The 13,118-nt window shown below is 40.6% G+C and overlaps 1 protein-coding gene across 6 annotated transcripts in view; it reads right to left on the reverse strand.

Annotated features, from left to right (window-relative positions):
- The window catches only part of PITPNM2 (phosphatidylinositol transfer protein membrane associated 2), a 197,860-nt gene that overhangs the window by 94,036 nt on the left and 90,706 nt on the right, over nt 1–13,118 (reverse strand). For all 6 annotated transcript variants that reach the window (XM_024196154.3, XM_024196153.3, XM_024196155.3 and 3 more), the window contains one exon: nt 3,816–3,989. In XM_024196154.3, the coding sequence (XP_024051922.1) occupies nt 3,816–3,893 (78 nt within the window). In that variant the 5' untranslated portion in view covers nt 3,894–3,989. The remainder of the gene's footprint in view (nt 1–3,815; nt 3,990–13,118) is intronic.

The raw sequence follows: 13,118 nt of genomic DNA on the forward strand, positions 1-13,118 counted from the left end.
ACACTGTGTGAATAAGGAGGGGGGAAAAAAGAAACAATGGAAATTCCTCTCTTTAAAAAAAACCTGCAACTATTTTGGGCCTGACTTTGCAACCCTCACACAAGTAATGCCAGGGGGTGAAAGTTTCAAAAGCACGTAAGCAACTTAAGAGCCTAACTACCACGCAATTTAGACACTTTTGAAAACATTATCCATGGACTTCAACAGGCTACACTTATGCACAAAGCTTTACTTTGCTCTTAAAAGACCTGATTTGCATTTAACTTCAAGCTAATGAATAATTCCACCCCTATTCAGGAAAGCCACAAATCATATACTTAAAGTCAAGCATGTATTTAAGTCTCACTGAAGCCAAATATACTCTTCATGAACAAAATTTCCTATAAATTACCACATATTTCACTTTTGTAGTGCTGGAGATCTACCTCCTCTCTTAAGAACTGGTATGATTATCATTCTAGTGCAGCATCTGTACAGTGTTCTGCATAACAAATGAAATTTAAAACTAGGCTCTGTGCTCCTAAGGACACATTTTAATAAAAGGAAAGAAAAGAATAATCCCTTCTCAAGGAGAGATGCTCAATATCTTTTCAGAACACGGAAAAGTCTCCCTCTGCATCATTCTGTCCTTAAAAATGGGCTTTACATTACTATATATTACATATAGACATCCCAGTTTGCTGCTCCCCCTGGAATATGCTCACCAACTAGATGCTATAACTCACAAAAAAAACTTCTCCTGTGGGCTACAGATTCCAAAGGAATGAAAGAAAAGAAAAATAGTGATTCCTCTATAGCCAGACAAAAGGGTCTTATTAAAAATCATGCTCTGAAAACATCTAGAAAAGTCTTTCGTGCTCTTTCCTGCTCCTTCTGAGTTAACATTCCCTGATTTATCTCTCAAAGGATAAAGCAGTGTTCTTTTACAGAGGCAGTTAATGTCATGGGGACCACACCAATTCCCACTGAAGTGTGTGGGAGTCTTTCCACTGACTTCAAGGGCAGATGGAAAGAGCCCTTACAGAACAAGATTAAAGAAAGGGGAATTTAACCCTAACATTTTATTCCAAGGGCCTTTCAAAATATTTTGAGCTAAGATAGGTATTTTCTCTCAGAAGTGCTTATGTTCATTCTTAGAGCTAGATTGTGCCTTGGATGAATTGTACCTTCAAGTATGTGGGAGTAAGAAACCTTCCCCCACCTTTATACCCTTCTGCAGGCTGGACCTTGGAGCTGGGACACAGAGTTAAACAAGTTCACTTACTGCCCTGCTGGGCAGTGAATGGCTGGAGCCTTGGCTCCAACCACCTTCCAACCCACCAGCCAGTACAGCTGGGCTGGTGCAGGGGAAACTGTAATTTGCTGATGGGGCACAGTCCAGCAGCAAATTGTGTCTGGCAAGGGGGCAGCAGGGGAGGGATATTGCTGGGATGGTGCATTTACGCACCACCCCTTGCTCAAGCCAGTGTCAAAAGGTAGAATCTAGACCTTACACACATCACCTGATAATGGTTTCAGGCAATTAAATGGAATCACACACTCTGTACTAATCTGATAAAATCTTGTTTATGGCTTCTGAGAGAACACCAGCAGAATTCCGCTAACTCAGTGGTCCCCAACACGGTGCCCGTGGGCGCCATGGCGCCCGCCGGGGAATCCATGTGCGCCCGCGTACTGGCCGGCAGACAAGCATCCACCGAAATGCCGCCGACAAGCAGCGTCATCCAGAGGCGTCGCCACCGAAATGCCACCGACAAAAAAGGTTGGGGACCACTGCACTAAACGTTCCACCATCAAAAGACATTACACCTGGCAGCAACTCTGATTCAACAATATTGTTAACCTGAGGACGTATCCCATAAGAATGGCTATAATGGGTCAGACCAATGGTCCATCTAGCCCACTATCCTCTCTTCCCACAGTGGCCAGATGCTGCAGAGGGATCAAACAGAACAGGAAAATTATTCCCTGTCATCCAGTCCCTGCTTCGGTCAGTCAGAGGTTTAGAGGCACCCAGAGCATGGGGTTGGGTCCCTGACTATCTTGGCTAATAGCTATTGATGGACCTATCCTCCATGAACTTATCTTTTTGAAGCCGGTTATACTTCTGGCTTTCACAACATCCCCTGGCAACGAGTTCTACAGGTTGACTGTGCATTGTGTGAAAGAAGAGCTACCTTTTGTTTTAAGGCTGCTGCCTATTAATTTCAATGAGTGACTACTGGTTCGTGTGTTACGTGAAGGGATAAATAACACTTCCTTATTCACTGACTCCACACTATTCATGATTTTATAGACCTCTATCATCGCCCAAGTCATCTTTCTTCTAAGCTGAACAGTTTCAGTCTTTTTCATCTCTCCTCAGACAGAAGCTGTTCCATACACCAGATCATTTCTGTTGCCCTTTTCTGTACTTGTTCCAGTTGTTGTGTATCTTTTTTGAGATGGGGCAACCAGAATGGCATATGGTATTCAAGTATTCTCCCCAACAAAGAGCATGCTGAATCTCTCCCACTAATGAGACCATTCTTCAACGGGTTCCTTAGCCTGCTGTTACATTTGCATAGCTAATATGTTTCCCCTCTTAGTATGATTTTTATTTAAACATCTAATCCAAATGTGATAGAAAAAGTCATGAGAAAATAATTATATGACATTTTTCAAAACAATTTTAGCTTCAGGAGAAGCAATAGAGAAATTAAGCCCCCTGAGAAAATGTTTACTCACTTATGCTAATATTAAGTTACAAATCCATTTATCAATTTATATACGTACTCAAATATTTTTGCCAGAAAAAAGAATTCCTTTGGTAATATTGAAGAATATATATTATGCTGTGCACTGCTTGGTAGTCAAGTCTAGCAATGAATTATTCTTTTTTTTTTTTAAGAGGGGGCACTGTAAAAATAAAAATCACAGTATAATAAAAATAATTTCTCATATCTGGAATAATTTTTCACCATTTATGATGCTGTTCATTTTAGGACCCAATCCAGCAAAGCAGTTAAGCACATGCTTAAATACAAGCCTCTGGAGCAGTCCCACTGAAATAAAAATGGAACTGCTCTGTGTGCTCAGAGTTAGGCATGTGTTTTGCTGGATTGAGGGCATTTTTGCATTTTCTTCAGCTTTATGGGCAATGAAACTAGATGGGCAATTTCATTTCCTTTTTAGTAAATTTCACTGCTGGGTTTCTCATGTACCATCCTAAGGCTATTGTTTTTGGATTTCCATTTTTAGGAGGGGGAGCATGGACGATTGAGATTACAAAAACAAACATTTTGTTTTCTATTTTTTTAAAAAGTTATGAAAACATTTACATTAGATTTAATAAAAACTAAATTTTGGGCCTAAACTAAGATGACAGGATCTGTGTGCTTACATATAATTATTAAAGAAATAGTATGTAAGTCATGTGCTAAGCTATTTTTAGTTTACCTTTTGAAAGTTATAATGAACTAATATTTCCACATAAAAATTAAGGTTCAGTGCTTCCCTACATAGGAATAACCTACCCAAGGTGTGATACTTCCCAAGTTTGTACTAGATCTGTTTACTTCCAATTCTCTTTCAAGAGAGGAAGTTTTGCCAGTTTAAGGACAGCAGGATCCAGCCTTTAACTTGAAAGAAGATGGTCAAATACATTTTAAAAGCAAAACTGCATTAAAAAAAGTTAGCTGAAAAGTCTGCCGGAAACGCCAGATTATTATGGTCTTCATCAAGACATCACTTTTTGCACAGGAAGTGAAGACTAAAATACCATTTGTGTAAATCAGTGTGGGTCCATCACACTGTCTGTTTGAACCATTACTAACCTGTATCATGTACAGCTGGGCAATCCGATACTCTTCCACACTCATTGGAATTGGAATACGATATTCCTTTATAAGCATCTTGAAGTCCAAGCCTTTTTGTCAGTTCAGAAATGCAATCCAGATATTTCTAGTAAAGTCTCCTTAAATAATGGTAAGTGAGTGCATTGAGGACCCCTGAAATAAAAACAGAGAGATGCAATTATTTTCTGCACTGATTAAACGTAATAATTTAATCTCCAGAGACATTAATTTATCTTAAAACAAGAAAGAAAAATCCCTTGATTGTTACTCTGGAACCGGTATCAAGTTGAACAGACTCTTTTAGAAGAATTTTGATTTGCTACAGGGGACACCCTCAAAGCTATTGCACTAGGGACCTTTGCCACCATATCAATCAGATTTTTATATGTAACATCTCCACGGCTGAGATATGACACAGCTGAAAATGAAAAAGTTAAGCTTTTGTTGTAGGACAATAATGTATCTCTCCAATGTCAGTGACACATCAGAGATGTAGCCACTCAGAGACGTCAGATCTTCTTATCCTCTTACATGATTGCTCTGCAGCTGACAAAAGAGACTAATTAGGAGACTTCCTCAGCCCTCGATAACACCACATTGGAGAACTTAAATTGGACTCTAACAAAGAGGTCTGTAAAAACGTACTTTTCTTCCCATTATTATTAACAGCATCCATTCTCTTTTCCCTCCAATGAAGTCCAGGGATTAAATCCTCCCTCCATTGAAGTAAATGGCAGAACTTGTTTTACACACCCATAGCATAAGTTAACAGCATTAGATCAAACTTCAAGTCAGAAAAGAAGTCCTACAATACACAGCTTCTGTGCAATTTAAAAGAAAATAGGACTGATCAACACAGAGGGCTAAGAGAGCAACTTTCGGAGTACCGCCAGGACACGGCAGACGAGGGGTGGTGGCTGTAGCAGTACAAAACATAGAAATGGAGAGAAGAAAGGTGAGGAGAGGAGGGAGCATAGAACACTGAATCGTGACTGCAAAACTCCCTCTGGCAGTCAGACCTGTAAATCTGTCTAGTAGTCCCATGGGCAGATTATCCAAGATAACACCAACCTCAGCAGCATTACGGGATAACATTGTCACTAGAATAAATGATTTTTAAAAACAGTTTCCCCAGCACATAAACCCCAAATGCCTTTCCTTCTACAGCAAGCATACAGGCCTCTTGTCACATCTGCTTAGTGAAACTGTTCCGATATAATTCTCGCAAAAAACAGAGGAAAAATCCTTTTATTGTGTTTACAAGGAGGCAGAAAAAGAGCTGTACAGGGGACCTTAAAACTTTTGAGTGATTGACTTTCTAACCTGAATAATGTTCTTTTAACCTAGATTTTTGTATCTGGTTACATTATATTTTTTCATAAAAGAACATCTAATGGAAAAGCAGAGAAAAAATTGTTTAATGACTCATTCACAGGGTGGGCAATTTCAGGATCTTACACTTGCTTACAGAAGTAACAGGTTTCAGAGTGGTAGCCGTGTTAATCTGTATCAGCAAAAACAATGAGGAGTCGTTGTGGCACCTTAGAGACTAACAAATTTATTTGGGCATAAGCTTTTGTGGGCTAAAACCCACTTCATCAGATGCATGGAGTGAAAAATACAGTAATACACACACACACAAAAACAGAGCACATGAAAAGATGGGAAAGATGGGAGTTGCCTTACCAAGTGGGGGGTCAGTGCTAATGAGGCCAATTCAATTAAGGTGGAAGTGGCCTATTCTCAACAGTTGACAAGAAGGGGTGAGTATCAGCAGAGGGAAAATTACTTTTTGTAGTAATGGGTCACTACAGAAAGTAATTTTTCCCTCTGCTGATACTCACCCCTTCTTGTCAACTGTTGAGAATAAGCCACTTCCACCTTAATTGAATTGGCCTCATTAGCACTGACCCCACACTTGGTAAGGCAACTCCCATGATGAAGTGGGTTTTAGCCCACGAAAGCTTACGCCCAAGTAAATTTGTTAGTCTCTAAGGTGCCACAAGGACTCCTCGTTGTTTTTACAGAAGTAAGATACTGTAGTGATACAAAAGAAACAACATGCTTCTATAAGGTGTACTTCCATTTCTCATTTCAAAATCAGGTGAATATTGGTTTGCATTATTTATTGTGTATATTTAGAAAGTTAGAATAAGATGTTCTACCACTAGACAAGATTTTAACTCCCTCAAACAAAACAGAGGAAGTAAAAATTGTTAATGTTTCCATACTCAAAGAACGAAACACGTACTTTCAATCTGAATGATTTTAGATTAATGAAAACAACAAGAACTCCATGTAAAGTCTCCATGAGAATGCACACTGTATGCCTCCTGTAACAGCTGCTGTGACTGATGACAATCTGGCTGCTGTCCCTGAAGAGAAGCAATCTTTAGAAACGCGAAGGTGCAGTACACGGAAAATAAAGGCATCCCAATTTCAAGATTGATACCACAGAAAAACTATGTGCACCAGGGCAAAAAATTTGGTAAACTTACTGTAATAACTCCAAGAAAAGCGTGGCTGAGTTCTCCAACCTTGTCGAAGGATTCCACCCACGCTAAACGTTAGCTTCCAAATTCACGTTTTTGCTAACAGAGGGCCAGAGCTGTTCAGTAGAGTGAAAGCACAGTCCACTAGCTCATTATACAGCAAGATGCCTGCCTAGCTTAATACAGATAATACATTAAATCCTAAAATTTGCTTTAGTGATAATGATCCCACAAAAGCCACATGATCTAGTGAATTAAGCAGAGGGCAGGAAGTCTGGGAGCACTGAGTTCCTGTCCCACCGCTCTCACTGAGGGCCCCTAATAATACTTGGCACTTACACCGCACTTTATTGACATTAAATAAGGCTTGGCGATACTAAATGATATGCCCAAATCACAGAGTACATGAGCATCAGAACCAGGATTAGAACCCAGGCTCCTCCTTACTCCTGTCTTGTGCCTAAACCACATTGTGCCATGCCAAGAAGCACTCTCTTATAAGCAAGTTTAGACCCAATCCTGCAAACACCTACACACATTCCTGAGTTTATGCAATGGGAATATTAACACTTAACACACTTGTGTAAGTGTTAGCAGGATGGGGGTGGAAGGTTGCTGGGGTATTTACATAGGGGCTCTAAGTCTTTTTTTTTATTATTATTTTTATTATTAAGGGGAGGTAATAAAACAAACCTATCTCACTGCTCACTGACTTGCCCAGAATAATTACCTGTCTGGCACTGAATTTTAAATGTATTTTTTTCATTTTTAATTCTGTTTCATGGCATTTTATTGCTTTTAAATTATTATTATTACTCCTGTCAGCGCAACCCCAGGGAAAATTTCCCTGACATGACAGACCCTGCGGGGAATACTTCTGTCAAGACAACCCCCGACACACACGCGTGTGTGCATTCTACCAAAATAATTTCTCTGGCAGGCTAATCCACTAGGAGAACATTCCAGAAAGGGGTGTGGATAATCTTAAGAGGCTTTTAATTAATGTTATGGAACAAAGCAATAATATTTAATAGAGATAGGCCCTGAACAACACCCTCCCCCCAAGATCAGAACATATCTGACCTTCCAAGGAGAAGCCGGCATCCGAACTTTTAAAGCAGGAGGTTTAACATAACGTTTGGCTGCTTGTGTGGGGTGGAACAGTTCAGTCTACGTAGTGATCTTTTAAAATTTACGTTAAAATCTTTTTCAGATGCTTTGAAACGGTGTCACAGGCACATCAGGTGCATCCATCCCCTGCCTGTCTTCGCGCGCTTGTTAAAAACAGGGTATTTCAGTCGATTATAAGAGATGAATAAAACAAAAGAGCATCTTAGGAGCAATAAAATGGCAGGAAACAGGTATTGGGATGAAGAAAAAGTGTTTATAATTCAGTGTCAGACAGGTAATAAATAATAATTCAGACAGACTCAGGCAACCAAGACACAAGATGGTTTATTTTACTGCATCCTTTAAATAAAAAAAAAGGCCCTAGGGCCGCAAGCACATACAGTAGCAGCCACCAGCAGGCTCAACTTGCACGTGGTCTTTGAGTTTCAGGCCCCCCTTGAATAGCCTGTCTTGGTTACAGAAATGGGCAGCGATCTAGCTCACATCTCAGTTTTTATGAGAGATGAGCAAGCCCTCGCTGCAAAGCTCCCCTCCAGGTGTGGCCTTTCCAAAAGTTCAGTGCGTTCAGAGCCAAGGTTTTGGTTTGGCCCAATATGTGACTGACAAGTCTCCTGTTGCCTAGACCCACCAAGCACTCCACAAAAGAGCAGGACCAGAGGATCCGCCCATCTGGACTGTCCTTTTCTGAATTCCTCCTGTGGCTCTGTTCCACTGCTTGGGTCCCATCCTGCACTTAAGGAAGCCTGCCATGGCAGATGCATACACATCCTCCACAAAACATAGTCTAAAGCAGCAACTACCCTTCTGAAGGAAACTGAGCTGAAATGCCACATTTCATTTTCAACTTCAAGCTATGTGTGCCAGTCAGCCAATGTACCCAGGATAAGGATCAGCAGCTTGGTCCTGAGGGAGGGACATCAAGCACTCGGCACACATAAAGCAAATTTTTAAGTCAGTCTGAGTTAAAAAAAATGTGGAAAAATTTGGAGTCTGGGCTGCCTTTAACCTGAAAAATAGCAACCTGTGTCAAACATTGCAGTTTGACTTAGTGGCAACCCAGGAAAACGCATTGTATTGGGAAGGATAAAATACGGATATTGTCCAGATTCAGATGTGAGATATATCCATGCAAATTGGGAGTTAATGCACCGAATCAGCAGTGTTATTCCCAATTCACACTGATGGACAGCGGCTGTCCTTGTAAAGACGTTTTGATGGTCATAGATAAGCAGATAGCATGACCTTAGTATTTGCAGTATTCCCGGTACCAAGTATAGTCAATACTGCAAATACTGCACAGAGGTAATGTTATCTAAAGCAAAAACAGAAAGCTTTTAAGGGTGACTACCAGTGAGAGATCAGAACAAGGCTCTAGAGCAGGGCTGTCAACAGTCTGTGAATTGGGATCAATTAACGTTTATTTACAGTCTGTGGGCCAGGTCTACACAGGTATAGACTAGCCCAATCCACTGCTGAATCCCCACCGCTTAAAGTGGGGGGTTGTGCAAAGAGGTGGAATATGGCCATTAGGTTGCAACTAAGGGCATCATTTCAAGAGTGGCTCTGGATTTTGGTTGTCCAACTTCAGGCATCTTGGGCCTGATTTTCCAAGGCGCTGAGCACCTGCAGCTCCTGGAGGGCACTAAAATCTGAGGCACTCAAAGCTAGTTAGTAACATTAAAAAGCTGTGCAGTGGAGGGAAATAGTGATACAGGGCATTTTTAGGCCCACTGCTATTTGGCTATTCGTATATGCCGTTACTCCTTTATACACAGAACTGCAGTAACTATTTGCATATATGCCAGGCGCATAATTTTATACTTCAATTATTTTAAAGTCAGGCTCTTAAAGCATCGTACTTGGGCTTCAGAGTTAATGCCCCACTGAGATGAGTCAAGTCAGTGCCACCTCTGAACTATAATTTCAGGCTTTCTGAAGGCACCCCCTCCTCCCTCACTTCATTGAGTTCTGATTGTAAAGGTTTCCTTCACAACAAAAGGCTTGCAAACTTCCATTTAAAAAGAAAAAAGATTAGATTCAGCAGAATCCAAATCCATCAGCAGATGCATCTAATCACCTCAATCCAGCCCACGTATCGGTTGTTTGACACCAGAGGTTTGAGATGTGACTGCCACAGCCTCCTTGGCATTAAATGACGCTTCAGAGACTGCAAAGGGGCTTTACTGAAGGACTGATGACAACTGAAACCTTGTAATTAGGGAATAAGATTTAATGAGTGCTGAGACTATTAATGGCAGATACTTAAACATCAAAAGTCCTGAAGGCCAAACCCTGATCAAGCTGAAGGGATGACCCTAAAAGGTCTGAGTTGAGGATTATAACAAAAAACAACAACAACATTTTTTTAACTGTCTTCTGGCTGCTCAGCTTGTCAGTTGGGTCCAATGTGGGAAAACCAATCACCGTCTGGTAAATTCAATCTATAAATACCCATTATTGCTGTACCCCCAGCTGGGCTGCTACAAGCTCTCCCAGCTGTCACCTCAACAACTCATTTCTGATCAGCTAATATTTTCTGAGAGCTGCCTCTGCAGTACACAGAGCTGAGCTAGGACTGAAATGAACTAAACAGCAGAAGCAATAGATGCCCCATGCTGAAACTAATATTAAACATATTCATTAGGGGAGAAATAAATCCTAAAAGCATAAAGCAACAGAAAATAGCTTTTTCTAGCTGCAGGTAGGAGCTTTATCCCACACAATTAGAATTAAAAGGTGTAAATGTACACAGACAGGTACACCCCAAGATGTTTATTTTATTATTAATACCTAGCTCTTACATAGCACTTTTCATCTGTAGAACTCAAAGCACTTTACAAACATGGTCAGTATCATTACCCCTATTTTACAGATGGGGAAACTGAGGCACATAGAGGGCAAGTGACTGATTCAAGTCAACCCACAGGAGAGCTGGGAACTGAACCCAAGTCTCCTGAGTACCTAGTACAGTGCCTTATCCACTAGACTATACTACCCACCTACTAGGTTAAAAAATGGGTGTGACTGAATTTCCCTCCCTTCCCTGCGAAACAGCCTGCTCCCCCAAAGATCCCACTATTTAAGACTATCAGTGTTCATAACTCAAGTACCAATTAGTTTTCCTCAAAATATCTTCACACAATTATGAAATGAATGGTAGTTAATAAGGAAAAAATGGTAATATGCAATACAAACAAATCAACTAAATAATATTGAAGGGGTTTGTAAAGGTGTTACCTAGAGACTATTTAAAAATTCCATGTCCCTTGTGCTCTGAGCCCCTCTTTAGCTTCTGTATGGTTTCTTTATCCCCTGAAATGACCTCTGCGTGAAGAGAGTGATATTTAGCATTTGGATCAGTCCTGTGTCCCCCCTCCACACTCCCCACAAAAAAGTCTGTCCCAACTGCATTAGAATGTTCATTCTAACCACCACATTTCAAGGAGCTGTCCCCTAAATTGTTTTTCTTTTAAAATCCTATCAATCCAGTAAGAGGTCCCTGAGGGGAGAGTGAGCAGGAAGGCAGATAGTACCACACCCCATCCCAACTCTATCAAGACTACAAACACTACAAGTGGTACACAGACATACCAACGCTGCTGAGAGAGATGGTGTAAGGGTCCTAAGACCAAAGTTAATTTTGCTAAGTGCTACTTCGTTCGGGGAAAAATACTGTTTACAAGGGCTTGCTGAAGAACATGTGAACTTTGTGCAATTTTTAAAAACGTGACACGTTATGTACGAGCAAGTAGATTAGTTCATGTAACTTTCACATTAGAAGTTGTAAAAACACATTTCTGCGCAATAACTTTGTGACTACTAGGGTTGTTATAAACACCTATTCCTGAAAGTAGTTAGCGTTAAAAATATTTTTCTATATTTCTTCAGTTGGTCCACCTTGTGCATTTGACAGCACTTTTTGTATAGATAGTCTCCGTTTTCATATATAGTTATATAGCAAAAAATAAACTAATTAACTGGAAATATCCATATAAACATCAGGAAGCAGAAAAATCCTTCAAACCAGCATGGTGTGAATTATACATGTTTAAAGGGATCTGTCTCAGCAAATGATATTTTTGGAAATTAGTTTACAAACAATTCAGGTTGATAATGTCCCTTCAAAAACAAACAAACAAACAAAAACAACCCCCCCCCCCCAAAAAACCACCTGAGTTTCAAAACTTGCCTTAGATCACATGTGAAAATCAGTTGGGTCCCTACCCAACATTTGCCCACGACACAGAATCACCACACAATTTGATACAATCCAATACCTCCCCGGAGTGGTGTGTTGAATGCAGGAATGGGTTAAGGTGCATTGGAAGAGCTGCGAGGGGGAAAGGCTGCAGAATGCCTGCATACACCATATCTGTCTCTAGCCTGCAGTACAATTAGTCCCACACTTTCAGGAATATAAAAGAGAAAAACAAAAGGAGGTGTGGGCATGTGTGGTTGGTGATGCTATTAAGATGCAAAGCTCAGAATAAATTCACTCAGATACGGAACGTGTAGATAATGGTGCATTGGGATGAGGACACAGACCTGAAGACAAGGCAAGACTTGAAGAAAACATTAAGAGAAAAAGCTGAGTTTACAGTACTTAATCTTTTTTCCATTATTAGATGCAATTTGACGTCACTTGTAGAATTTAAGAGCCCATTGTAAAGCCAACGTTTATTACAACAGAAGGATGGAATCAGTCCAAATGCAATACAACTGCACTGTGGCTATTAAATCTTGTTATAGTTCACTGGGCAGCCAAATACTGGCTTGCAGCAAAAAATGATTCATGAAACATTTTTTAATATGAAGCTACAATACAGTATCTTATAACCATTTCCATTTACTCTATTCCTGCGACATCTGGGTACAGGAATATTGCGTTTCTTTCTTTCTATTGTATTAATGATGCTACAGTGTGAGCTCCCCAAAGTGCTCAGTTCAGCTTTTGGCATTCTAACTCCAAGGGGATTTAATAGCAGGGAAGTCCATTAGCCGAATGGTAGTTGGAAAATTAATGTTTAAGGTTACGCTGTGCCTGGAGGTTACGAAAAAATGAAATAAAGAGAGACATTAAAAACCTGCGATGCATAGTGAAGTCATGGATCAGTTTAGGGGAAAAAAATAAAATAAGCTATAATTCCCCCTCTGCTGCTGTTTAGAAAAAATGGATATAAAAAGGAACACATCTGAGATTAAATGATAAATGCCTCCACATGGGCTTTATTGTATGCACCTTTCAAGCAACAGTCACAAAAATGTCACGAGCGCCCTGATGGAAGGCTTGCAGCAGAGCGACTCTGGTCAGGTTCTTGCAGGCTCAGCTCTGCGGAAGAGAACTACGCAGACCCCACTCTCTCAGTATTGTTCCTCGCCTGCCTCCCTCCCCATCATGTTGCTAAAAATAACTGGATACAAAAATATATATGAGCAGCATTAAGAGAACGGTAACTGCAGGGGGTTGCTGTAAATAGGCATCGCAAACCTGAAGGGACACAGTAAAGGGGGGCATTTTTGCATCTGTTCCATGGTAAATCCAATGGCGGCGGACTGTTAAGAAACTGCCATCTGGAAGCCTGCGCAATTTGTGGGCAGCACCTAGGGAGGTGTGATGCCTGGCCAAGAATGCTTCGAGACGGGTTTTCTGACTTTGGGT

This window comes from Terrapene carolina, unplaced genomic scaffold (genome assembly GCF_002925995.2).
Source record: "Terrapene carolina triunguis isolate 2854851 unplaced genomic scaffold, T_m_triunguis-2.0 Scaffold234, whole genome shotgun sequence".
Lineage (NCBI taxonomy): Eukaryota > Metazoa > Chordata > Testudines > Emydidae > Terrapene > Terrapene triunguis.